At 39.9% G+C, this 25010-nt stretch overlaps 1 protein-coding gene across 1 annotated transcript in view; it reads right to left on the reverse strand.

The window, feature by feature from the left end:
* Nucleotides 1-25010, reverse strand: part of UBE2Q2 (ubiquitin conjugating enzyme E2 Q2) — a 47632-nt gene that overhangs the window by 1791 nt on the left and 20831 nt on the right. The window contains exons 4-14 of the mRNA XM_057424159.1: nucleotides 23673-23777; nucleotides 21976-22032; nucleotides 21685-21771; nucleotides 19827-19967; nucleotides 11857-11941; nucleotides 7445-7505; nucleotides 5305-5395; nucleotides 4929-4987; nucleotides 3355-3403; nucleotides 1677-1772; nucleotides 627-693 (exon numbers count right to left, since the gene is read on the reverse strand). Of these exons, the coding sequence (XP_057280142.1) occupies nucleotides 627-693; nucleotides 1677-1772; nucleotides 3355-3403; nucleotides 4929-4987; nucleotides 5305-5395; nucleotides 7445-7505; nucleotides 11857-11941; nucleotides 19827-19967; nucleotides 21685-21771; nucleotides 21976-22032; nucleotides 23673-23702 (823 nt within the window). The 5' untranslated portion in view covers nucleotides 23703-23777. The remainder of the gene's footprint in view (nucleotides 1-626; nucleotides 694-1676; nucleotides 1773-3354; nucleotides 3404-4928; nucleotides 4988-5304; nucleotides 5396-7444; nucleotides 7506-11856; nucleotides 11942-19826; nucleotides 19968-21684; nucleotides 21772-21975; nucleotides 22033-23672; nucleotides 23778-25010) is intronic.

The following is a 25010-nucleotide window of genomic DNA, read 5'->3' on the forward strand; positions in this document are numbered from 1 at the left end:
CACTTAAACCTTTTAAAGCCTCAGGTCGTTTGTTGTCTCCTCATCCTGGCACAATGAACACAATTATACCTGAAGCACTTGAACACTTGTTTCATGCAGCTAAGAGACCATAAACTGGCTTTAAATAGAACAATAAATGTGTCTCCCATTTCTATTGGGACAGTTTTCCGGACAGTGCACTTGACTTGGACTTCTTGTATTTTCTAAACCTCTGGTCTTCCTTTCCACTTTATCGCTTCCTTAACGATTACTGCAAGGTCTTGCCACATTGAAACAAACCCCTTCAGGGAAAGGGGTAAACCTCCAGCAGCCACTTCACTAAGACACTCTGAAAGCTCCAGTAACAATGAAGTTCCTAGATCAGCTGGCCGAAAATGAAATTGAACCACCTTTCAAAAGACAGCAGGAACACATGGAACATCCACGTAAGCTGGAAAAGTTGCAATGATTGTTAGTCAAGTTACTTTAAGCACTGTTGTCTTCCTAGCGCAAGATGAGAAAGAAACACAGTATGTTCTTTCCAAGCCAACATAAGACACTCTGGCACTTAGAAGTTTTACTGAGGCCAAATATCAATCCCCAGGTTGCTATACAGACAAGAACAAAAATCAAAAGAATGTACATACCATTTTTCTCATGTATTTGTACTAGTGACTTATAGGACTGCTGTGCTCTTGCTAGGTTATATTGATTCTGAAAGGAGAAAAAGCTAACATAAAAAACTGGCAGCCAGACATGCGAGACTTAAAAACAGTTTTACAACGAAACTCTGCATCAGACTTACAATTAAAAACCATGCACAGTGTTACAACATTCCTGGATTTAAGGCACAAGATTTTCAAAACAAATACCCTTATTTTCTCATTTCTTTTCCATCATCATAACAGTAATTTGTACACCCTGACTGCTGGAAAGGCCCTTCTTTGAGAGGGTTAAGAATCTGAGCAACTGGAATGAAGGCTTCAGGCAACGTGCCTTGCTCAGCTGACCAGTTACTGGGTTAGACGGAATGGTGATCATAAACTTTTACATCTTACCTACCTAGGTGACTATCCTTGGAGGAGTGCTTAAAAACTAGCATCCAAGTGACAGTCTCATTCACTTAAATATTTAAACATCCTTTGGAAACAGCATTTCATACTTCAAAGTCTTTGAAGTTACAGCCTGTTACCAGCACGCCCACTTGAACTGAACTGTGATTTTCATTAATGCTGAACAGCTAGCTCAGGATTTGCATGGCATTATTTTTCACCCTCTCATGAAACTTTGCAGGTGCTTGGGCCAGCTAAAGGAGGAGAACTCCTTAATATCAGCATACGCTATCCTGGCAGCCAGGCTGTTATCTACAGCCCTTCTCAGATCTGGAATTTCCAAATACTCCTGATTACCAATGCCGATACCACTTCCTTCCCCACCTTGCCAATACAGGGATAGTGCAAGTCTAACTGCTTACACACCCTGCCCATCTCAAGGTTTTATCCTCCCATGTTCATCATTTAACAAACTCGGAGTTAACTGCCAATAAAATACTCACACATGCACCAGATGTCATGATAAATCAAAATGCAAATATATATGCAATGACAATTCTGGTGTTAAGCATCTTCTGTGCAACTCAGCAAACAAATGAAAGCCTAATAGGAACTTCTGTAACGGATATAACACAGCATATTTACCTTATTGGCTCCAAACTGTACTCTGGCTTTTCCTTTGACTAAAGTGGCATTGATCTGCATGATGACTGATTCTATTGAATAGGCACTGCTCCAGCCCTGGAGAAAGAAGGAAATATTTCTGTATAACATGTACTTGCTTCTTGTGCTCAGCTTACACATTGATGTTGGGATATGTGCTGTGGGAGGTTTATTTTTCTGAACTCCGTTTTTAAAGTACTTGTTTTCAGTTAACAACAGAGAAACTCCGCAAAGTGCTATTACAGTCTTACTACTAAGAACTTGTAGGAAACACGGAAAGGCTGATTCACACATTTCCAAAATGCAGCAAGACAGAAACAAGAGCAGTTCATTATTACACAGCTACAGGTTGGGCAGAGAAGAGATTCAGAGCAGCCCTGTGGAGAAGGACTTGGGGGTGTTGGTCAATGAGAAAATGAACATGAGCCGGCTTCAGTGTGCGCTCACAGCCCAGAAACCAACCGTATCCTGGGCTGCATCAAAAGGAGAGTGACCAGCAGGTTGAAGGAGGTGATCCTGCCCCTCTGCTCTGCTCTTGTGAGACCTCACCTGGAGCATTGTGTGCAATTCTGGTGTCCTCAACGTAAAAAGGACATGGAACTGTTGGAACGAGTCCAGAGGAGGCCACGAGGATGATCAGGGGACTGGAGCACCTCCCACATGAAGATAGGCTGAGAAAGTTGGGGCTGTTCAGCCTGGAGAAGAGAAGGCTGCGTGGAGACCTCATAGCAGCCTTCCAGTATCTGAAGGGGGCCTATAGGGATGCTGGGGAGGGACTCTTCATTAGGGACTGTAGTGACAGGACAAGGGGCAATGAGTTAAAACTGAAACAGGAAAAGTTTAGACTGGATATAAGGAAGAAATTCTTTCCTGTTAGGGTGGTGAGGCACTGGAATGGGTTGCCCAGGGAGGTTGTGAGTGCTCCATCCCTGGCAGTGTTCAAGGCCAGGTTGGACAGAGCCTTGGGTGACATGGTTTAGTGTGAGGTGTCCCTGCCCATGGCAGGGGGGTTGGAACTGGATGATCTTAAGGTCCTTTCCAACCCTAACTACTCTATGATTACAGCATTTACACATTTTCAGCAACATCACAACAGAAATTACTTCTTGGAAGCAGCAGCAAAGATTGCTATCCAATGAAGCCATTCAGTGAGCTATGACAGTTCTGCCCCATGAAAGTTACTGCTCATCTCTGGCTTTGCTTCACCTCCCAAGGTTCACAAAAGTTTCTGCCAGAGCCTGCAAAACGGTTACTTCATTCATTTACTTATTTGAAGAGAAAACCAATCACTGTCTACACAAGAGTCATCCATGGTAGAATCTTCTGCATTCCTCACTTCTCCAGGGTGAAACAACATGTCTTGCTCCTCAGAACTCACTCTTTACACCAGCTTCCTCCCAGAAATTCTGAGAGCTCAGAGCTGATGTGCTCTCAATTCTTGCCTCTTCTTCAGACCTCTTGTAAGCCATCCAAGGCAGAAAAGAAGCTCTCTCACAAGATCAGCAAGGCAAATCTTGTGGGACTGAGGTTTATTCCACCATATTCCCTTTGGAGTGTGCAACTGATTCCACACAGGGATTCTTCATCTCAGGGGAAACACCTATTTGCATGATTTTAAAGCATGCTTTGTTATTATCCAGATAACAGAGCCTGTGTTCACCTGTTTAGTAAGAAGCTCCATGCATAATGCACCCCCTCCTAGGACATACCTAGAAACAGACATGAAAGAAAATATATTTGGCATCAACAGTTGGTAAAAGCTGAAACAGTTCACAGCACTTTAAGCTCTTGCAGGCTGGTTTGGTGAATTTGTTGTTTACATGAAGCTGAAATGCCCTTTAACCAGTAACACACTGTACCTAGCTGGCCATGTTATACTTGAGCAAAGAAGATTATTTTTTTTTTGGTCTAACAATACTAAATTCCTTTAGTTAAAATCAGTGCCTGAGCTAGTCCGCACAACTGCTTACACAACTGTACACACACCATGAAAGAAGGTTGCTTTATATGGTTGTACTACCATATACTACCTATACTATGGTGTATACAGTACTATAGTGCTATACTGATGTGCAGTTGTGGAAACAAACAAATTGACTTCTGTAAAGAAAGCGAATACAATTCCAAAGACTGTAGGTGCACCTGCAAATCAAAGGTGTAGGCGAATGGGATAAAGGAGCTCTTCCCCTATAAAACACTTTCTAATTTCAATAACACTTCATCATGCATTCTGCTGACTGGGACCCAGCAGTCAAAACAGCTGGTCATCACAAAACCTGGGCTGGGGGAATAGAAGTTACCACTCCAAAAATGCAGCCTCTCCTATGATCAAGACATTCAACCAGCATAGACAGGGAAACAATTACTGAGAACGTGCTGGGCCACTCTCTCTTTCACACTCCAGAGAAGTCCAAGTACAGCAAAATCAGAATCCAAATGAGCTTTCTGGTGTCTGGCACTGCTTGTTCATTTCTGGGTAGCAGAAGCCCTCACGAACATTCTTTACCTGCCCTAACCATTTCTTGAATGCAAAACAGACACACAGCAATTAAAATCAAATTGGAATCAGCACCAGCTATCACAGACTGCCTTTTCAAATACACAGCTATAATTTCCTGTCAGCAGGAGATGCTTAAAAGCCTTAGAAGGGAAATTTAATTTGCTCTCCAAGGATATATACAAGTTTCTGTGCCACCGACAGCACTTCAAACATTCTACATGACTTTTGGAGCATCGTGTTGAGTTAATTTTAGTATTTGGGGGCTAGCATTTAAGGATGTTTTTGAGAAAAATTTTATGGCAGTGATACCAGCAAGAGAGAGCCAGTCATGACTACAGTTTAAGGCAACACAGGGATCAAGACCCCTTCAAAGGACCAACTCAAAACACCCTGCAACAGAAGTAACAGCGATGTTAACCATCCACAAAAAGAGGGCAGCTCTTGAACACTGTGGCAGGCACAGAGCCTTTCAAAGCTAGACACAAACTAAGCAATTCAAAGCGGAATTGCACCCAGCTGTTTGCCTGCTATTACTTCAGAAAGCTTGAGAAACAAACCTGCATATAGCACTCTGAGCTTTGCACCAAACTCACGGCCTACAGCAGCTCAGGTACATATTTAGGGGAAGTTTCTAGAAGTCTACATGCGAGTCTCAAAACTTTCCCAACCCATCAATCTCAAGTTGTAACATTTTCACCACAAAGTAAGATTTCTGCAAGGCAACTCAAACCTACCCTCCTGTGAGCACTGGAGATACCACTCGTACAAAGGGAGGATCAAAAGGGAAGTTATCCTGAAAAGCATAACAAAAACCAGGTTAAGAAATATACTTATTTAAGACACTGTTTTCCAACCAGGAAGTGTTTCAGTCACCTTATTTGGCAAATGAGATTTAAAGCAGAAGTTTTCAGTTCTGTAGAAATCACTTTCCCACAGTACCGGCTAAAGAGCAAGTACTGGGAAGCTTCAGTAGCAAATAAAGTTGCTTTTCTTTTTTCTTATTAATGCTACAGCTCTATCTTTACCCATGTAACAGCTGAGGGTCATTTCAGTCACTTCCTACAAGATGGCAGAAATTTAACCCCAGCATTTCTTCCCATAGACACATACCTTAAAAGAGAAGTTGAGTAAAATGTATTCTACACCTTCTTTCTCTTTTAAGACCTGAAGATCACTGTGCAGTGGGCTATCAGGATCAACCCTATAAAAGAAGCAGGGGGAGACCTTGGATGAAGTTACTATTTTCACTACCTGTAAAGAGTAATTACTCTTAAATACCTCCTTCAGGTATTTGTAGCTTACAAACTGCAATTTAAGGTAAACTGTAGAAAACTCCTGCTCCTTTTACAAAGTAAACACTTTGCTATGAGATCAGCCTGAAAGCTTGCTTCAATGCATTACATTCCCATTGCTATGTTATTTTCATAGTCATCTATGACTATATATTATTATATATAGTTGTCTATATATTTACAGTTAGTACAAAGTAACCTGTTTATTTGAAACCAGCAATTCTAATTCCCTACAGTTCGCTGGAAATAAATGTTCCAACAAGAGGGGTGAAGAAAAAAAATTCACATTAAGACTGTAGTGATCTAGTTTTCAGTACACAGTAAATCCTTTACTTTACGTGACCCTAGCTCCATCGCAGCTGTTCAAAGTAACCTGCATCAGCACAAGTACTAAAGCCAGCAGCTTCTGCCTACCAGTTTCATCAACTGCTTCTTGTAACATGCTGGCGATGAGCAGCCCAGACATTCATTCAGACACTTGCAGGTTAATCCCACCTAGGCTCTGACACCCCAGCAGCTTTTAGAAGAGCCCAGTCAAAAAAATGCCTGCTGCAAGCCTAAAGCATATGTTAAAGGGACTGATGGGCTATTACATCTAATCCTCTGCTACAAGTGAAACCACAAACTTGATAGATCCTATTTCAGAATTACTTGGGCAGCTTCCTACCAATGGGAAGCCCATTCAGAATAAAATCTCCCAGTGCTTAGAAACCCATCACTTGCACCCATAGCTTGCACTGGGCCAGTCCACTGTTACTTGTTCTAGTAACAGTATGGTTTCTTAATCAAATAGCCTCTTTCTGACATTTACCCCCTCATATAGTCTGCACACGTTTCATTTGTTTTCAGATGCTTTTTGATGGGATAGACAAAGCCAATACTTCTCTTCTCTTAGTCATCCTGGAAGCCATTCTCTGCATGCACTCCATTTTGTCTTTCTTGAGAGCAGAAAGTCAGCCCTGTCCACAGCACTTGAAAAGAGGTTCAAATCACTTCACAGTGGTTTGAGCACTTTGTTACAGAAGCACTTGACAGACAAGGCCTCCTGTAATATGGCACAGATTTTTCATATATACGTCATAGCTGCCATTTTCAGCTTCAAAATGTTCCTATGCCTATGATTACACTAAGGGAAAAAAGCCTTTATTTCAGCAGCTGGTGACATAGTAATTCAAGTCTTACCACTAGGATAGGGCAACAATTCCTACAGGCAGGTAAATCATTGTGCTGAAACAGCTTACGTCCTTAATCACCATGACCTACCTAAATTGATGGAAATTCCTTCCATCTTTTGCTACCACCTAGCCTGGACAGACTTTTCCTTCCTACAGGCTTACCTTGTAGGATGACTGCAGATGACCTTTATCAGGAATTATTTCAATATAACAGCTCTAGAATTAAAGTTACTGGACTTTGGACACAACAAAAAGAGTTGTCTAGTGCATGTAGTGAAAAGCAGTACATAAAAGATGACAGCTTACGAGTCATAATTATGTTATACCTAAAAGTGTCAGTCCTATGTGTCTGCTCAAGTGTAGAGATGAAGAACCAATGACACTGAGACAGTTCTGTTCCTTCTCACATCTTGAATAAAACTAGAAGCTGCATTTTCTTGAAATTAAAACCAAAAACCAAAATAAAACCATCCAGACAAAGGCTCTGGAAAAAAAAATGCATTAAAGTTTCATATTTTGGAGTCATTTTGGAAAGAGAACTGCACAGTAATGAAAGCTCCAGTAATACACACTCTGTTGGCTGTGCAAAGGGGGGGTGATTTTTTTGCCAGCTCAATAATTACTCCAGTTCAATCTCTGCACACATTTCTGTATACCAGAACTGTAGCCACCACACACTATTTTATATGCTCTGGCTAGAGATTCTCATTTATCAAAGATAAGAATCTCTGAAGGAATCACAAAACAGGTTCTTCAGAACATGACAAAACTTCAATGACTTACTTTAGAAGCTTAACGTGCCATTCATACAAGCTGTCATTTACCAGTTCCACTGAATATATCCCTGTAGAAACATGAGATAGAATTAATTACACACTAAAAAGTTAACAAGGTAAAATTTAGTAGAAACATTGTTTGCTTTTGAGTACAAATACTGTCAGAAGATGTAAGCAATAGATAAGATACTGATAGAGCCACATTCATCCTCAATAGCAGAAGCACTTCTGAGCAACTATAAGGAAACAAGTTCTTTCAGTTCTAATAGAAAAAAAAAAAAACCACATAGAATCCAAATGTTTTTCTGACACATAACCACTGCCCCTGCTCCCAGGTCCCCTTGGAACTTCCCACAGCTACAACCCCAACTTGCTTAGTACTCAGTATATTTTACACCCAGTACAGGACCAACACGCTTTTAAAACACTTAACACACAGTCTGAGTATGCAGCACAACCCATATTTATTTCCCAGGTTCTCAGCAGTGTTGGCACCCCAGGACAGGACACAGGACTGTGCATGGAGGGGAAATCCAGGAAAAGAAGATACTGCATTGGGGGAAGCGCCTTTCCTACAGCTGGCCAAAGGCGGCAGAAAGGTGCACTAAAAGAACAGCTGTCTCTGGAAGCCAGCTGGTGATTTTCAATGGTCTGGTTGTTTTAAGCATGTAAAATAATAGTTACACCTTTCACTCAAGGGAAGGATGAAAGGTTATTTGCCATTCTCCTGTATTTTCAAGCTTCCTCTCTGTAGATGCTCACAAGCAGTCCAGGAAGAAACAATAACCCTTTAAGATTTAGATAATACTATCAGCAATGCCCCAAAGCTTCATCTCTTCCCTCACAGACTATTCATGCATACACACTGAACAACTATGATTACACTTGTGACCTGGGCTAATATTTAACAGCATATCTGGTGCTGACGTAATTATCTGGAAGATGTACGCAACTGAGGAATCAGCCCAGGATGTCTGAAGGCTCCACCAGCAACAGACTGAAGTCACTGCATTCTCTCCAGGGAATTAAAGTATTCATATGTCTGAAATTTATTATTCTAGAGTAGATCACCTTGCAGCTGAAACTTTCAAGCATTAGTACTGCGAGTACAGATGACATTTCAAGGTGCCCAGGCACCTTTATTTCTAAAGCATTCCAAAACTCAATAAACCAGGTAAAGAAATCATGCTAGTTTCTCTGTACCACAGTGCCACCAACAAGCTCAGGACTGACAAGGTGTGCCTTAAAAGAACAGCAAGCTACTTATTCAGCCTTTCAGGCACCTGCGTTTTGAGCTGAATACTACCTGTATGTTCTCAGGAACAGCAACAGCAGCAGCAGGGCTGCTCTCTGCCGTGGTATAGAAGCTTGTTAACAACACTGTCCGAAGTTCAGGGGTGGGGTGTTTAATAGTCAAGAGGTGTTTTTTGGAACCAGCTCATATACTTTTTGCTCAATTTAGGCAGAGGGCTATCCACAGAGGTGATGGAAGCAAACGCAAGCACACAGAACCATGAAGCCAGCAAAAAATTAAAGATGAAGAGGTGGGAAGAAAAGCAACTCCTTCCAAAATAGAGGCAATGTCTTACTCATTGCAACTTTACTACAACTAGAAGTAAAGCCCATACAGTCTTCAGATACAGCAGTGAACTATATCTCTATATATACTTTCACTACATATGAATAACAGTTGTGAAAAAGATGAACAGAAGATATTTCCATTAGTATCTCCAAATTCTTTGTTCCTCCCTCTTCTTCCTTCTCTCTGTCATGCTCACCCCCCAGTGATATTAAAACCCTTGTGAACTCTTCCATGTGAACTAACCAAATCTCCAACCTTATGTTTGGAACCGTGATAATCTGAGTTTGGAGGACTTGCGACTCCTATTATGAAAACAAGTGAATGAAACTGTCAAATTTATTGCAGAATCTCTTGACCTGCTGAAGTATTTTACTTCTGTTAGCTCATAAGAAAATGAGCTTTCTGTTTGATCTTAAGGGTACTTCTTCACTTAGATTTTCCAGGTAGATAAGCAACTTTCCTGTTGACAGCAAGTTGGCTGTCATCTTTTGCTTGAACAATAGGATTTCAATCAGTAAAGGAGCTTCAGTTCCAAAATGGACGCTACTTTGAGTGTACACACATAGCTGAAGTCCTGGCAGTGTTTTTTAATGCTACTTTTTATTAAAACAGTTTAACAGAAAAGAAAAAAATTAAAGGACTATTACTACAACTATTACCTGCTTCAGCCGCCCCAGGGCTGTCCTGCTGTCAATCCTGAAGACATGTAACCTCATATACCCTAACTAAAGTGATTCTTACACAACTGACAAGCAGCCTTAGATGTTCTGGCTTACATTAGCAAAAATGAAAACAGACTTAAAATTACCTTGCAACAGTTACCAGAACCTTTAAGTTTCACAATGGTTCCCTCTGTGCGTTAATGGTAAGAAATTAAATTAAGGGGAAAATGGACCATGGAGCAAGTTCTCAGAAAAAGATCACAGGTAAAAAAAAACAAAACCAATGATCTACCATGCCCCTGCTCCCATGGTGGCAGTTATCTAACAACTAAACACAGACCCAGGCTAGAAAAGCAGGAGGTTTGTGCAAAGGAGAGGAGCTGATATTTAAACTCACTCAAGTCCTAAGATTAAAAGAAGCCATAAGGAATGGATCTAGGTATGTTTTATAACAAACAACATCATTTACTGGCACCATTTAATAAATGTAGCAATAGGATGCTGTTACAAAGCAGGACTGCCATGGTTTTATAGCATCAACCCCCACTTGACACTTCACTTCATCAACATTTTTTGGAAAAGGCATCCAGCTGTACTTTTTTTACATATTCCTAAGTCATAAGCTAATAGTAAGTTACTATACCCTTCCTAGGATCTCAGCTTCCTTTCCAGTTTAGCAGGGTTTACTTTTCCTCATCAGGGTATGCTTTCCTGCACCAGGACTTATGTCTTTTGCAACTAGTTAAGGCTCGTTATTAATCTAAAGCCAAGAAATGGCATTATTAAGGAACCCAAATCCTCTCCTCAAAATACACCTATTACAGGGGCTCTTTGGTGACTCCAGCAGTACTACTAGGATTAAGCACCACACAGTCTTTACAGTCGAGGAGAGTTGTTATAGCCAATCTTTGTTCTAACCACGAAAACAAACCCTGAAGACCCTACACGGGCAGTGAAGCATCCCATGTGACTAACACAGATCTATTTCTAGGCTCTTCCTTAGTCCCAGTAATCCATTCTTTGCTGGACAGATGGTGATTAGGGCATACTGGTAAGCACTCAGTTGCAGTAAAGCCTAAAAGAAGTAGGCTAGCGTTAGATCAACACTAGGTTACCTAATCAAATTTATACTTCAGACACTGTCCACAGTACTTGAGCACATAAAACTATTTACCTTAAATATGGCAAATCAAAACAGGAGCTTAATGTCTCTTCAACTCTGTCCTTTAAAATGCCTTAGCCACTGAGTGAGATTTAAGACCACTAGAAACAAACTACGGCAGAAGTTCAGTAAGAGACAGAGGATTACAATTTAGACTAATTTTCTAATTGGGCATTCTTTCTGTTCCCATTCTGGTTCTCACATCCGGCTGCAGTGGTGGAGTTGTCTACTCAGCTGACCTACAGGAATACAACTTGCCTGAAATCTGTGTTATCTCTATTTCTTGTATGGTGACACTCAGACAATTCAATATACTGATTCCTTTGCTGAGCTGTTTAGGTACAGCCCTTCTATGCAGCAAATAGAACAGAAAAACACCCACCTACCTAATACTAATCAGTGTTCGTTATTCAAACAAACTTAAAAAGCAAGCTTGTTTTCAATTACCATTTGTATCCTTATTCCAAAGGATATATAGAGCTCAGGATCAGATTAACACCATCACAATAGAAGTAACAGCAGTGTAGTTAAGGTTAAATCCTGTATAACAACAAATCCTTCTGCTGTTGAACACGAATCTCCCTATAGCAAGCATATCCTTGTGGGCAGTACTACCCACTAGTGGTAGTGGTCAAAGCTTTTGCCCTATATACCTGGAGAGCTGAATTTCAGGTAGTTTTGAAATCTCAAGAAATCCCACAGGCATAGTCTTGAATTGTTCTTTGTAGTCACCCACCCTGAGAGCATTCTTCTCAATGAAGTTTTGCGTTACAAAAAGGAAGAACATTTTAGGAGGATATGTATCCTCACTTCCTTTCTCTCCACCGATACACTTTTATGTAACAAGAGTCTATACAATGTACGTATCCATGTATTTTTATATATGTGCACACATATACCTACATACATGTATATACATACATATGACAACAAAACACAGAATTAGCAGGACACATTTACCAAGAGAATACTTTTAAAGCTTATTTTAAGAAGGGAAATCTGAAGCATTTTACCTGTTTTATAACTCTGTGATCTATATATATCCCTGAGTTCTTTCATAAGTCGATCTGAAGCCTGAACTGACCCAGAGACTGCACCCTGAAACAAACAAAAAAAAGACTGCAAATAAGCGAAAAGTAACGTTTACAAACAGCTTTATTTCCATTACAAAGTTACAGTAACTCAAAGATTCTGTACTAGGATCAGGCTGCTGAAAACTTGCATTTTCTAGTGAGCAAGGCTACTCAACAGAAACAAGACCCTCTAAAGCAGCACATTACTATATTCTACTACATGGTATAGGTGATACAAATTTTTAATCAAGGTACAACAGACATACTTCTCTGTTAAGTAATTTAATCTTTCTAGCATTTTGTTTCCAAGATGCATCCACAGTACATATCTAATAGGGAAATATTTCCTTTTACCTTCTACTCTTACACACTGGAAGGAAAAGAAAGACTAATGCTAAGAACAAGCTTCTGCACATAAGGTTTTACCATTTTCTCAGAAGTGTATCTTTATTTGATTACAAAAAAGGTAGAGGAGTTGGGAAGTATTTGCCACAGAGCAGTATCTGGATGCAGTAGGACTAATGAAAATACATAGAAAATGCAGAACAAAAGCAATACTATTGTGCGCAGAGTGAAAAAAACCCAGCACCTACACAGAGGAAGCATAAAGTAAGTAAATCTGAAAATACCAAATAATTTCTTGTGCTTTATCATAGTTCTTCTGGTTTATGCAACCAGGGCATGAATCTCTTCTATTCTTTCAGAGCTCAGTTCTGTATTACTCAGCATCTCAAAGCGACAAAATAACATACCACTTCTAAACCTGGTATTTTAGCCTGAGATACAGGGTGAAAGAAAAAAGAAAAAGAAAAGGAAAAAAGTGACATGCATACAAAGTAACTGGCTCCCAAAAGCACCAGTTAGTGACAAACTAATGACCACACCAGTTATCAAGTAACTGATGTCTATTTAATACCAACAACTGCTGCACTGGATGTATTCTGCATACATCCCCAAAGCTGACAGCTCTGTGACCTGGGTATTAAATTTTGCCTCAATTTTGAGCTTAAAAGTGAGGCCAGAACCTTTCTTTCTTACAAGACTGAAGTGCTTATTTAGAATAACATGATCGCCAAAAATACCTTCATTACTCTCTCCAATTCAATGCCAACACTAGCAGGACAGATTTTGATACTAAACCTTAGATGCTACATGATTACCTTGTTGGTATATGCCACCCAAAATACCATTTTACACTCAAGATTTTTGGAAAACAGAGATGAAAACAAGCGAAAACCCCTACCACCAAATACAGAAGAAGCCCTCACCTAGAGTAAAGTTTGGTTCAGCTTCTCTATATGAAATACTGAATGATTACATTAAGTGTCTTGTTTTTCTACTCCATCTGTGAACTGGGAGAGATTTGGTTCTTCAGTTTTCTTTCAGACACTATGCACATCTATCTACAAACAGATTCTTCTTGGACAGAAGTGCCAGAGAAGTATTTCTGGAGAAGTCTGATGCAGTAATGACCATTGCTTAATACGTGAAACATCACCCCTGACCGCCTGAAGTCAACAGTGACATTATATATTCTACAAGTTATTAATTGTAGGATCAAATTATTTCTTAATAAGGATTAAATATCAGTACTAGTTACTTGATGCTAAAGCCTTCCCATACTCCTTTGTCTTCTCTGTTCAGTAGCACCATATAATATGCTTAGCTTCATGCTATAATCTATAGACTGCTCTTTCAGGCTACTCATTTTCATATTCCTCTGGATTTAACTATGCAGATTACTGAATTTCCACTAGTTTTTCTTAACAGACCAGTATGAAGAATTAACTTTCTAATTAAATATGCAAATTAAAGGCAACTCCTTTAATCTGTTTAAACAAAAGCTACACAAAGACAGGGCTCCAGAGAAGTCATTTCTCAGTTTACTCAAGTCCCTGCCTATAGAGCACTATCAGACAAAGAAAGAATTTCTCTTCCTTTAACAGCAGGTGAATAAATTTTTATGGGAAAAAGCAGCTTGATTATTCATACAAGTTACCTGCAAATTACTACCATTTATACTACTTGCAGATTGGCTGGAAAAGGAAGCAGCACACTTAACACAGTGTTAAGCACCATTCTCTGTACAATGTCTGTGCTTTTTCAGACCTGTACTGTGTTAAGGTTGAGATTCAAAGTGTTGAATACAGAGGAAACTTCATAGGGAAGTGTCGAGATTCCAGCTTTCTTCTGTGCAGGCTGTGCAATATCCTTGCTTCATCTGCTGCATTTCTTACTGAAGGAACTGGTTTAAATATTTCATAGAATATCAACCTCTAAATACAGGCAATTTAAAACCAACTTGGACTCTCAAAGACATCCTCCAGAAAACTAGTTTCCTCATTGCACCTTTATTCCCATCAAATTAAGCTATTGAATTTCTGTACGTACAGTTGGAAGCTCACCTTTGCATATGAAAATTTAAGGATCTTCTCTACTGTAGTAATTTAAAACTCCAGACCACATACACCTGTATGCTGTTTTAACTGATGAGAAACTGAAGTGATGTTTAAAAACAAAGGTTAATTTCAGTGTGTGTAAGCTAGACTCAGTAGATTTAGTCTGTAACAGTATTTTGCACCCTTTTTTCCTAAGAGTTTCTGGTTGGGGTGCCCACTCCTACAGCAGCATTACAGGTAGTTAGACTCACTACTCTGATGAACTGATATGAGCGCAAACCAGTAATCTATGATCAAGAAAATGAGGCTAGCAAGCTTAACCTAACAAGTTTAGCACAGAAGCTTACTTTGTGCTCTTAAGTACCCTTGGACAAAGCTGTAGATATTAACTCCTATACCTCATAGTAACCTTAATGCCAAACACCACTGCTTTGAAACATGAACTCTCCATTCTGGTGTCACTTTTGTTTTTACAACTACTGTTAAAGTACAGTTTAGAAGAGAGTATTACTTGCATCACACCATTGTGTGATACAGTTGAGCACTGAGTTCAGTTTTGACTATACCAGCACTAAAATTAACACTTAACTTTCAGGAACTCACTATATGCAAAGTATAACTTTGAAGACTGAATTCAGATCTAGATAATGGAGTATCCTTCCGGAAAAGTGGAACTTACCACTCCAAGGGAGATAAAGCTCCCATTTCTCCACTTGAGAAATCAAGATTAAAATCACAACTGCCTTAGAAATAACTGGTCAACCACAGGATCTGACAGGTACCTGGGCTTGATTCCAAGTGCAGAAAGGCATAGCCATTTGATCTGTAAACTGAAGAAGTTAACAGAGCTGCTAGAGAAGCCCCAGGTGACTTCTTTCTGGTTAACTAATGAAACAGGTACAAGGAGTCTCACTTGATCATCCTCTCCTGTACAAGCATACTTGTGTTCTTCCAGGACAATGACAAGATAAGCTGGAGAGATCCCTGCTACAGGAGGTAAACATCTATATGCCAGCTGCTGAGAGTTGCAAGTACCTGAAACACCTGGTGCAGGAATTCCCAGAGCCAAAACTGTTGGACATGAAAACTATTCATCAGATGCATCACTACAAGCTTGTCCTTGTCCACTAAGGACATGCTTCTGTCACTGCAAGGAACGTGAAACTCGGATGCAGGTCAGTACAGGCATTACATTTTTCAGAAGTGCTTCTACCCTTAATTAGTATTTTATTGCAAACACATGCATTTCAGTAAAATACTTTACAGAACAGTTAAGCAGCTTCTAAGACAATTGGGACTTCAGAACAGAGCTTCTGCATTCGCAGGTCAGTAGGGCACACCTAACTGCAGCACAGCAACGCCACTGCCCTAGCTGCCTACTGCACTAAATCTCCAGAGACAGGAGGTTCTGCAGCCTCGACTTTTCTCCTTTGGACCTTTTCTTTTCCCTTTCCATCTCTCAAAAGACGGCCACAGTCTGCTCCTTAAACTGAATTGTAGGAGGTGCAGTTCACTGCAGTTTTAAATCCAAAGACTGAACTGCCTTTTTCCTATCTGCTCTGAAAAATACTGTCATGCATCAAAACAGTGAATTGCTTCACTCACAATACATTCCAGATAGCTCAGCCACATGACCAAAAATTACTTGCTAAAACAAAACACAAAAAATGGAGTCTCCCCCAAGGTAAGAAAATAAAACCTAAAGTGACCCCAAAAGAGCTAAAGAATACAAGTTTGCTCTATTGCCACTGAAGATCCTTACTGTTTGTGCAGAAGTACGTTCATTCCTAGAAGATAGATTCATACTTCAAGGATTAGAATGAAAATGGAAATGACACTTCAGACCTCATAAAATCTGAAGATGAAAGTGGAGACATTTGAGACTTTTAGAGGAAAGTGCATAAATTCCTCAGTAGGAAATGGAAAAAGCCAATAGCATGATCTAAATAAAAGAAGCATTAATCTCTAAAATGACTGTGGGGAGAGACCTCTGAAAAGCAAGCAGCAGCAAGTTGTTAAATATTTGAAGTTAATGATTCCAGTTCAAAGACCTTTCTTTTTCCTACTCCCAGTACACAAGTGGTTCTTTAAAGTTATTACAATGTTAAGAGGAGGATTAATGCTTTCTCAAGTTACATACTGCACCACAAGGCAAAAATATTTCCTGATGCCAGAAAGAGAAGGATTCCAGTTACTGCCAAGGAAGAAAACTCATTTACAAAATTAGTAGATGCATATTCCTAACTACTATAAAACACACAAACCCTCAAAATTCCTACAACAAAAGACCTGAGCAGCAGAAAAATGTCTTTAACCTGTTAGGATTATGAGAGAACAGGACTGCATGCACTCCTTTCCTGTGGAAAAGCCTTTCTGCATCATCTGTAACTTCAACCTGCATTCCAGCCAAGGGGAGAGAGGCTCTGGACCCATGGATTTGGGCCAAAGAACATGTAAAGAAGCTGAGAAGTCTTCTGGTTGCACTGGGCAGTAGTCAAAGTGCTAGGCTTCATGCTCCCTCTTCCAACATCAAGTGTACAAATGACACAGGTGTGGTTTACTTTCCCCTGATGAGGAAACAAAGTATACCAAAAGAGCGGTGTAGTTTGTGTGAAAACCAGACTATGTTTATCCACTACATTTACATTCGTGGAACTCGCACTGCCCTCTAAGAAAACTCACCGTGAAGGGCTGTACGGATATAAGGTTTGCTCTGTTAGGATACTTTCTTAGAGCACCTTTAAAATGTTCTATTCAAAGTCCCATGTTTTGGCAGCATAAAGGGGCATTTAAGTGCTACTAGGTTAGCTCTTTCCTAGGTCAGTAGTGCAGCTCCAGCTTGCAGTTCTCAAGCACTTAAAAGTAAATGCTCACAAGTCCTTTGAGAAATTCCTTAAGCAGTGCAGCTATTTCTGGTGACCCACAAAAATGCCACAGTTCCTCAGCAGCAGTTGAATACCCTGTTCCCTGTACTCAGCTGACCTTGTTTATGTACCAGCGTCAACGAGAGTGCCTTGGCATGAGAAACAGCTATTATGTAAGTTGAATCTGCTGTTGTCAAACAGAAAAGCAGCAGTGTTCATTTCAGCTCCACTAGATGTGGAGGGGAAAAAGCAAAAGGAAAGGCAGTATTTGCCAAATAGGGAAAAAAAAACCCAACAGATAACAAAAGGAAATCTGCAGGTTTAGGAGGCTTTCCACATCAAGCAAAACCACCAAAACTACAAAAACCCTTTCCCAGTTCTACCAGTCTTAGATGATGGTAACCCATGCCTTTCAGGCTGCAAGAGGATTTATTTGCTTTGACAATTAAAGAGTTGTTACCATAAGGTCCGAGTTATAAGTACAGAAATACAGAGAATCTCAATATGCATCTTCTGCAACTGTGAATGTTAAAGTTTAAGCAAAACCAGGAAGTGATCACTGTCTGTTTTAAGACTTGACTATACAGCAAATGCAGTTTGGCACCTTATGTTTACCTGTTTTTAAGCACTGAAATGCTGACCAAGTTTGGGTTTAATTTGGTTTGGGGTTTCTTTTATTGTCACTGTGTTGGTTTGGGGTTTGTTTCTTTTGAAGGGTGATCATTACTGTACACTTTCCTTCAGACAACCTGGTAGGAAACTACTGAATTCTGAAAGCAGTCTCCTCTAGTAAACTATTTCATACTGCCTGTTTTAGCAGAACAGAAGTCTAAGGTATTTTTGAGAGGTTTGCACTCAAATCATACCTGAACAGCACTGGGACAGTAGCTGAAGAACTTTGAAGGATTTCTATTTTATTTCCTTTGTAAAGCAGATGGCTACAAACTAAAACCCTTCTCCACATTAAAGTGTCAGTAACTAAAAGGAAAAAGGTTATTTTTTCCTGAACAAAAGTTATTTAGGGCCAGTAATTCATTGCAACAAATAGTCAAGACCCTGCTAACCAAACTCTTGTGATAACCAGATATCTCAGGAGCACATCCAGCACTACAAGATTGGCTCAACTAGCACTAAGCACTTCAAATGTATAGAGCTCCTGCTACAAATCAAAAGAGGTTTACAACAGCAATCCTCTTGAATCTAGCAATTTAGGCTTTTTAGAAAATAGTTGCTAACAAAAACAACCCACAGTCAAATGTAAGAACTAGGAAAAGCTGGCTCCTTGGCCAAAATTCTAGGTCTTTCCTACATATCAACCCTGAACCTTACTCCTTCCCTAATTAGTTGCAGTTCCCTCCTCTGTACCTAACTACTGCTCACATCTTCAACTATCGGTTTAATGAGAAATAGCTCATCTTGTGTCTGGACATGATCTGCACATCTACAGACTTGCCAAGAAGCATGTAACAACTTACAAAGGTCACGCAGTAGAAGGCAGCAGTTCAGGCACCTTCTTTCTGTAGAGGTGTCTTATGAAAAACACAGACCCCTTACCTTGGCCTGAAACTGGTCGTGACCAGCAGTATTGAAATTTCAGCATTACACATGTGAAGCCTCTGTGAAAGGGCCTGGATTTCTCTGGAAGCCAGGCTTAATAAAATTTGGGTTGTAGGACATCATCATTCCCTCCTACATGCACCTTTGAGAAGCAGCAGCTTCTTTGGAACTTGGCACTTGTGACAAAACACTGCTAAACCTCTAGAGAGCAAACAGGTTTTTTACAACTACCTGCTAGGAGGATAACTCAGAAAACTGTGATGATGAAGCTACAGAGGTGCTGAAGGCCCCTGGCTTTATGTCTGCCAAAAAACAAAAACAACCCAAACCCATCCTTCAATAATTTCCACGTGGCATAGATATTACTGAAAACCAAACTCATACATAAAATGGATTTAAAGCACAAACTCCTGGGTTTAACTAATTACATTAAGTCACCTATGACTTTTAATGCAGTCAATTTTATTTATGGCTTTATTCGTTATTTTACTAAGGGCTTAGCAACAAAAGTCATGCTTACAACCTAGATGCTTTCTGCTGTTTCTGCAAGGAGGACTACTGTTGATAACAAAGGCATTGAGCAAAGAGAAAAGGACAGTCAAATAGGTATCTCTGGAAATCAGACAGGCAGTTAAATATTGTTAACAAGTGTGAAACCTGGATTTACGTAGGAGTTGACTCTGGGGAAAAGCTAAAAGATGCTTCCTCATCCAAAAGGCCAAGAATAACTCAACCCAGTTTGACAAAATAAATTAAGATAGCATTCTCCTAGGCTGAATGAGAGTGCTTTGAGGTAGCTTTTGTGCCTCTGTGGGATCTGGATTGACAACTAACTTCCTGTACCAAAGATTTTGATGAAAGATAAGTCCATTTACTAAATGACCTTGGAATCTTAGCTGGCCTATTCAAACTTCTCCAAAAAGAGCTATTTAGGTCCCATAACTTGAGATATTTGTCCTATTTATGCTGGAAGTCAGCTACAGGTTAATGTATGTCTTAGTGTATAGCAATAGGCTTTATTTGCTGAAAACCATTCCTATTTCAAAGCCAGCAGTATCGCAAAGAAAAGCCATAAAAATCAGTAACTCACATTTAAGTGATCTTGCCTTTGATTTTTTCTGATTTTTTCTAAGATTGCAAGGTTCTCTTTTTCAATGCCTTCATCCTCAGATTTCTTCCCATCAACTGGCTCCTCCTCCTTCATATCGTAATGATCCAGATCTTCAATGTCCTACAGGATACAGAATAAAGGAAAATTCATTGTAAATAGCTTAACTATGCTTTTGGTTCAATGAAGCTCCCCCAGGGACATTTGGGGATACAGCCACATACTGCACAGCACTATGTATCAGTGACTGTTGGATGCCATTTCTATTTTGCACTAACTTCACTCTCCCAGCCAACATTATTCACTGGAAGTGTAAGGAGCCTTCACAATACAAGTGGGACTCAAATTCACAACATGCTTCTGGTCACTGAAACAAGCACAGTAAAACCTCTGCAAGAGGCTAAAAATACAGTGAATTAGCCCATTAATGTAGGTAGAAAATAGGAAGGCATTTTGAACAGGGCTTGAGAATCCAAAAGTACCCAACGCTAGAGTGTCTCCAAGGTGTTTCTAAAAGCAGACTCTTTTCCATGAGAATCCTAGCTCTATTACACTGCTGGCAAACTATGATTAATGTACCCGGCAGGCCTAGCACAACCCCTCAAGAAAGTTAAACATTAGAAAGCTACATGTACTTCATTCAAGGTGAATTTCGGCTGAAAATCAGATGCAGCAATTTTGGAATTAAGATACAAGACAAACTCATGCAGTCAAGTATTCTGATTACACACGCTAACACTACAGTCCTGAGCTCTAGACTAAGACTCAGAAAAATCTTCCACTCTGCATTCTGAGATGGGGTTATCCTGTTGCAGAGGAGTACTCAAGACAACTGTCTCTAAGGTGACTCAAGAGCTATTTGTGGAGAGGAGGGGAAGGATGTAAATGCCTTGAGATGAAAAATGAAACACCACAGCAGCCACACCAGCAACTTCTGAGTACACAACTCTCAGATCTGCTCCAATATGCGGTGCTCCACCACACCTGTGGCTACTATTTATGCACCATCTGTTCGCATGGCAGGAAAACCTGGCCATAAATGCAAACTCAAGGATGTCTTGCGTAGCAAGAAACACACCCATGTGGTTCCTATGATAACACTGCAACAGATTTTACACCGAGTATTCTTTAAAATGCTCATGTTTCTCAAAATAATGCCAATAGCTCTACAAAGTGTAAAAAGCTTTTCAGTTTAGAAATGGGACTACATTACAAGTTGAAGATATGATTGCCACATGCAGTGCCACCTGACAGCTTATAAATAATGACAGACAGGACAGCAAACATACTACCTTTAAAGAAACTCTGGCTCCAATACATGCAATCTGGATCAGGCTAAACATGGTGTAAGACAGACTGCTTCAAATTAATTCCAGAACACAGGTAACATTTAGATCTTTTCTAAAGGAAGACCTTTTATTCAGAAAATTAGTTATTCATTCTTACTACACACCTTCATTGAAAACCTAAGTGTGAAGCAGTCAGAACCGTTCTCCTATAATAAGGTTATTTATTACAGTGGTTTAAAAAGCAAGCATCCTGGAGCTATGCTAACTTGTAGAAGTAAGGTCAAAGGGGTGGTTCTCACACAGTGCAAAGCTCATTAAGAGTAGCACTGTGTTGTCAGACAGTGACTTAAGTCCCTTAAAGTTTAGTGTGGCCGTTTCTGATGTCTTTCCATTTCCTTCAAGGTATTCTAGTTAAAAACTAGCTCACCTGTTTCATGAATCAGCAAACTGATTTACTCTTAACCAGTCTGCTTCAATCTGGGAGGCACTTTCAATTGTACTGGAGCCAGTTCATATGCTGCTTGAAATAGGAGTTAACAGCGCAAACTTACTGATTTGGCACACAAGGTTATGCATTGTTTGACTAAAGCACAAACAGATGTCCAATTCTCTGTATCCAAGTACCTCACAGCTGAGATCTAGGTTTAAGAAGAAAATTTCACTAGGTTTGTGGTGGAAGTGAAAGCCGACATTAAGGTAAACATCCTAATTTTTCAATATCTTTTGTGTTGAACTTTAGGGAGATTACACATTACAGTTTGGCTTAACAAACAGGCAGCCACTGCAGAGCAACATGCCAGAATTCTACTAGATTAGGACAACAATCTCATATATACACATACTTCACCCATTTCTTCTTCCTCCTCCTCCTCTGATGTAACTTCTTCTGTTGTTCCATTCTGTAACACAACAATGAGGTTTCTGCATAAATCGTGCATACGTTCTTTCCTTTCAAGAAGTCTCCTATCAAAGAGAAAGCACTGTACACACAAGTTACACTTAGCAAGCTCTGCAAAGGACTGAAGTTTAATGTGAAAAATACACAAAGATGCTTCCCTGGAGTACGACAGTGAAAAGATTTCTTGCATGAAGCAAAGATAAACAGAATGTCACAAAGAATTGCATGTTAAGTTCTAAGAGGAAACTTGGGATTCAGACAAGGATATCCTGTTCTGAGCCAGTCACAAAGAGAGTAAACAGATCAAGTAGGTTATAACTCATGATCTACAAAATCAGGTCACAGCTCTACATGGCAGACCTGTAAAAATCAAAAACTCAATGAACTTTAGACCTCTAACACCTAATGGATTTCTGTCTCCCTACCTAGAACACCTATGTAACAACTACTATCACCTTATAGCCACTGTTTCTCCATTATTTGACTGAATACCAAAGCAACACGTTGAGTTCTTTTTTCATTGCTTTCCATTTCAGGATGCCACTTCAAGTTCAGGAAGTTTGAGCTGCAGGAATTCTCAGAACCATTCATTTTGATACGCTTATCCTCTGCTTACTCTTCCTTTGGCAAAGAAGAAATCTCACTGCTGTAAACAATGCAGAGGACTAGAGGGATCTTTGGTCTGATTTATTAAGGTGATTCTTATTGAACTTGCAAATTATCCAACTTTCATGGCTAAGAAACCTGCCATGAGTTTGGTTTTGATTTTCAGAGCATAAGCAAGGCTCTCCAAGGAAGCTACTTCCTAACATTACAGGCCTATTGCCTTATAGTTGCACTGCTCTGTGGGTGGCTCAGGGAGAAGTCCCATAAGGTTACAATTTGACACATGACCAAAATTAAGCAAGTTATTTGTCATTACTATAGTATTCTCACCACAGGAAAAACATCTGTTACACTACATGAGTTTTGAGAAATCACGTCATCCTATCATGTATAAGCAAACCAAAATACTGTAAACTTACTAAAAAATACAAAAAGGAATAGAAACTGTCGGTTACAAGGTCTGTTTTCAGCACAATACAAAACATTTTAGTTAACTAGAACATTTCACAGCCCTTCACAACTCTTAATTTGTCAAGTGCACAAAAAGTGAACAAGGCACTTCAGATACTCCCTACCCAAAGTAGCACATGGTCTTGATACCCCATGTCTCTGCAAGGGATTGAAGAGGAAGAAAAACATCCATAGCTTATTCAAGTGCACACTGAAAACCATACACCCTTCAAGAAAAAGTAAACAGTGTTTAATCACATTTACACCTTGGAAAAATCTGGGAAGCACCAGGAATGCACAGTGACTGGCTTGAGCAGTATTTATGAGGGAATTAAACTGACAGCACTGGTATCACATACACACCTTTCCATCATACAGAAACTGCAAAGTAAATTGTGTAATATTATCACACCATTATTACATGGATTTGCAAACAACATTCAGACTGGGGACACCATAAAGCAACAGCGCTTCCTATCTCAGTTCTAGCTTACAAAAGGTTTAATCATTCCCACCATCTTGTTTCTTGGAATTGAAAAACTCCTCCTTCACTGCAATAAGGAGGTACCCATAGCTGTTTTTTACCTGTCCTGCTGGCAATGGCTGATCTAACATCTCAACATCTGGATGCTGAGGAAGATTATATAGTCTGCAGAGGTCACATATTAATCGCTTCAGCTGCTGAAGAAGCTATAAAAAAGAAAATATGGAAACATTTATTAAAACCAAAGCACAAACCAATACACTCTGAATTTTCTTCACAGGCTGGCACTGAACTTTCAGCATACAACATTAAAATCGGTACACACTGGAACACTGCTCTAAGTGCCCACTTTTTCTCTGTGGTCATTGTAATAAAATCCCCAGAATGGGAAACCAAGGACATGGCAAGTTAAAGATGGTTCCCATTCATCTCCTAGTGTCAAGTGAAAAAAGCCATGAGCAAAAGAATAACCTGCATCATCCATTCCAGGCATAGGTGACTCAGCCACAAATCACTAGAGATTAATCAAACGGTCATATTCCTTGAGACAAGATGGTCCATTCCAGTTTCCTAGGTTAAAGAACCATGTCTTCAAAAAACCAAAGAGGAACAGTCTGATTTTCCACATCCTGAATCCTTTTACAGCACACTCCAGTGAGGCACTAGAAGCAAGACAAACATTGTACAAGGCATAGAAACCAGCCAACTTTCGGCTAGAGCCCAAGCAGTCTGCTTGCCCGGCCTGCTGCATCCTGTATCAGGTTGAGGTACAATCTGTTACTACCACTGGTTTTTGTTTCCAGCTTTCAGCATTACATTGACTGTGTTAAGTTAACTGCAAAATATGGAACATCTTTCCTTCACTCTAGTGCTCTCCAGAACATCAATTAGTTCTGCAGAAATAAAGAAACAAAGCCTGCTTCTCAATCACCACATTAATGAAGTGGATTTCCATAGCTGTTAACTTTCTCCAGGCAGCCTCAGATTCCTAATTAAGGCCAAGACCATAAAACACCGCATTTCCTAACGTCCATGGTTATCTCTTTGCATGGCTATACCAGAAAAACAAAGAGCTGTGGAATACATCTGCAAGATGGTCAATGCCTTATCATTTGCAGAATGATAGCCTAGGTGAAGCTTGCAAAAATTACACATCCATTTATGGGCTTCTCTTCCAGATACCAAAGGGAGGGAGTTTGTACACTGCCACTTGTAGAAGGCAGCATGCAAGACAGCCATTTCTGTATGCCTGCCCTTCAGCACTACTAGTAGTTACACTTAGAGCTGCAACCCCCACTCCATAAAGGAAGGGGACTCAGGCAATGTGACCTCAGCCAGGGTTCAGTACAGATTATATCATCCTGGAACAACAATGCTTCTACAACACTCTTTAGTGTTTGCATACTCTGTTTCTTAACATACACAATAAATGAAGGTAT

The sequence above is a fragment of the Pezoporus wallicus genome, unplaced genomic scaffold (assembly GCF_028554395.1).
Source record: "Pezoporus wallicus isolate ANWC-B61680 ecotype Strahan unplaced genomic scaffold, APGP_CSIRO_Pwel_v1 contig_9449, whole genome shotgun sequence".
Lineage (NCBI taxonomy): Eukaryota > Metazoa > Chordata > Aves > Psittaciformes > Psittacidae > Pezoporus > Pezoporus wallicus.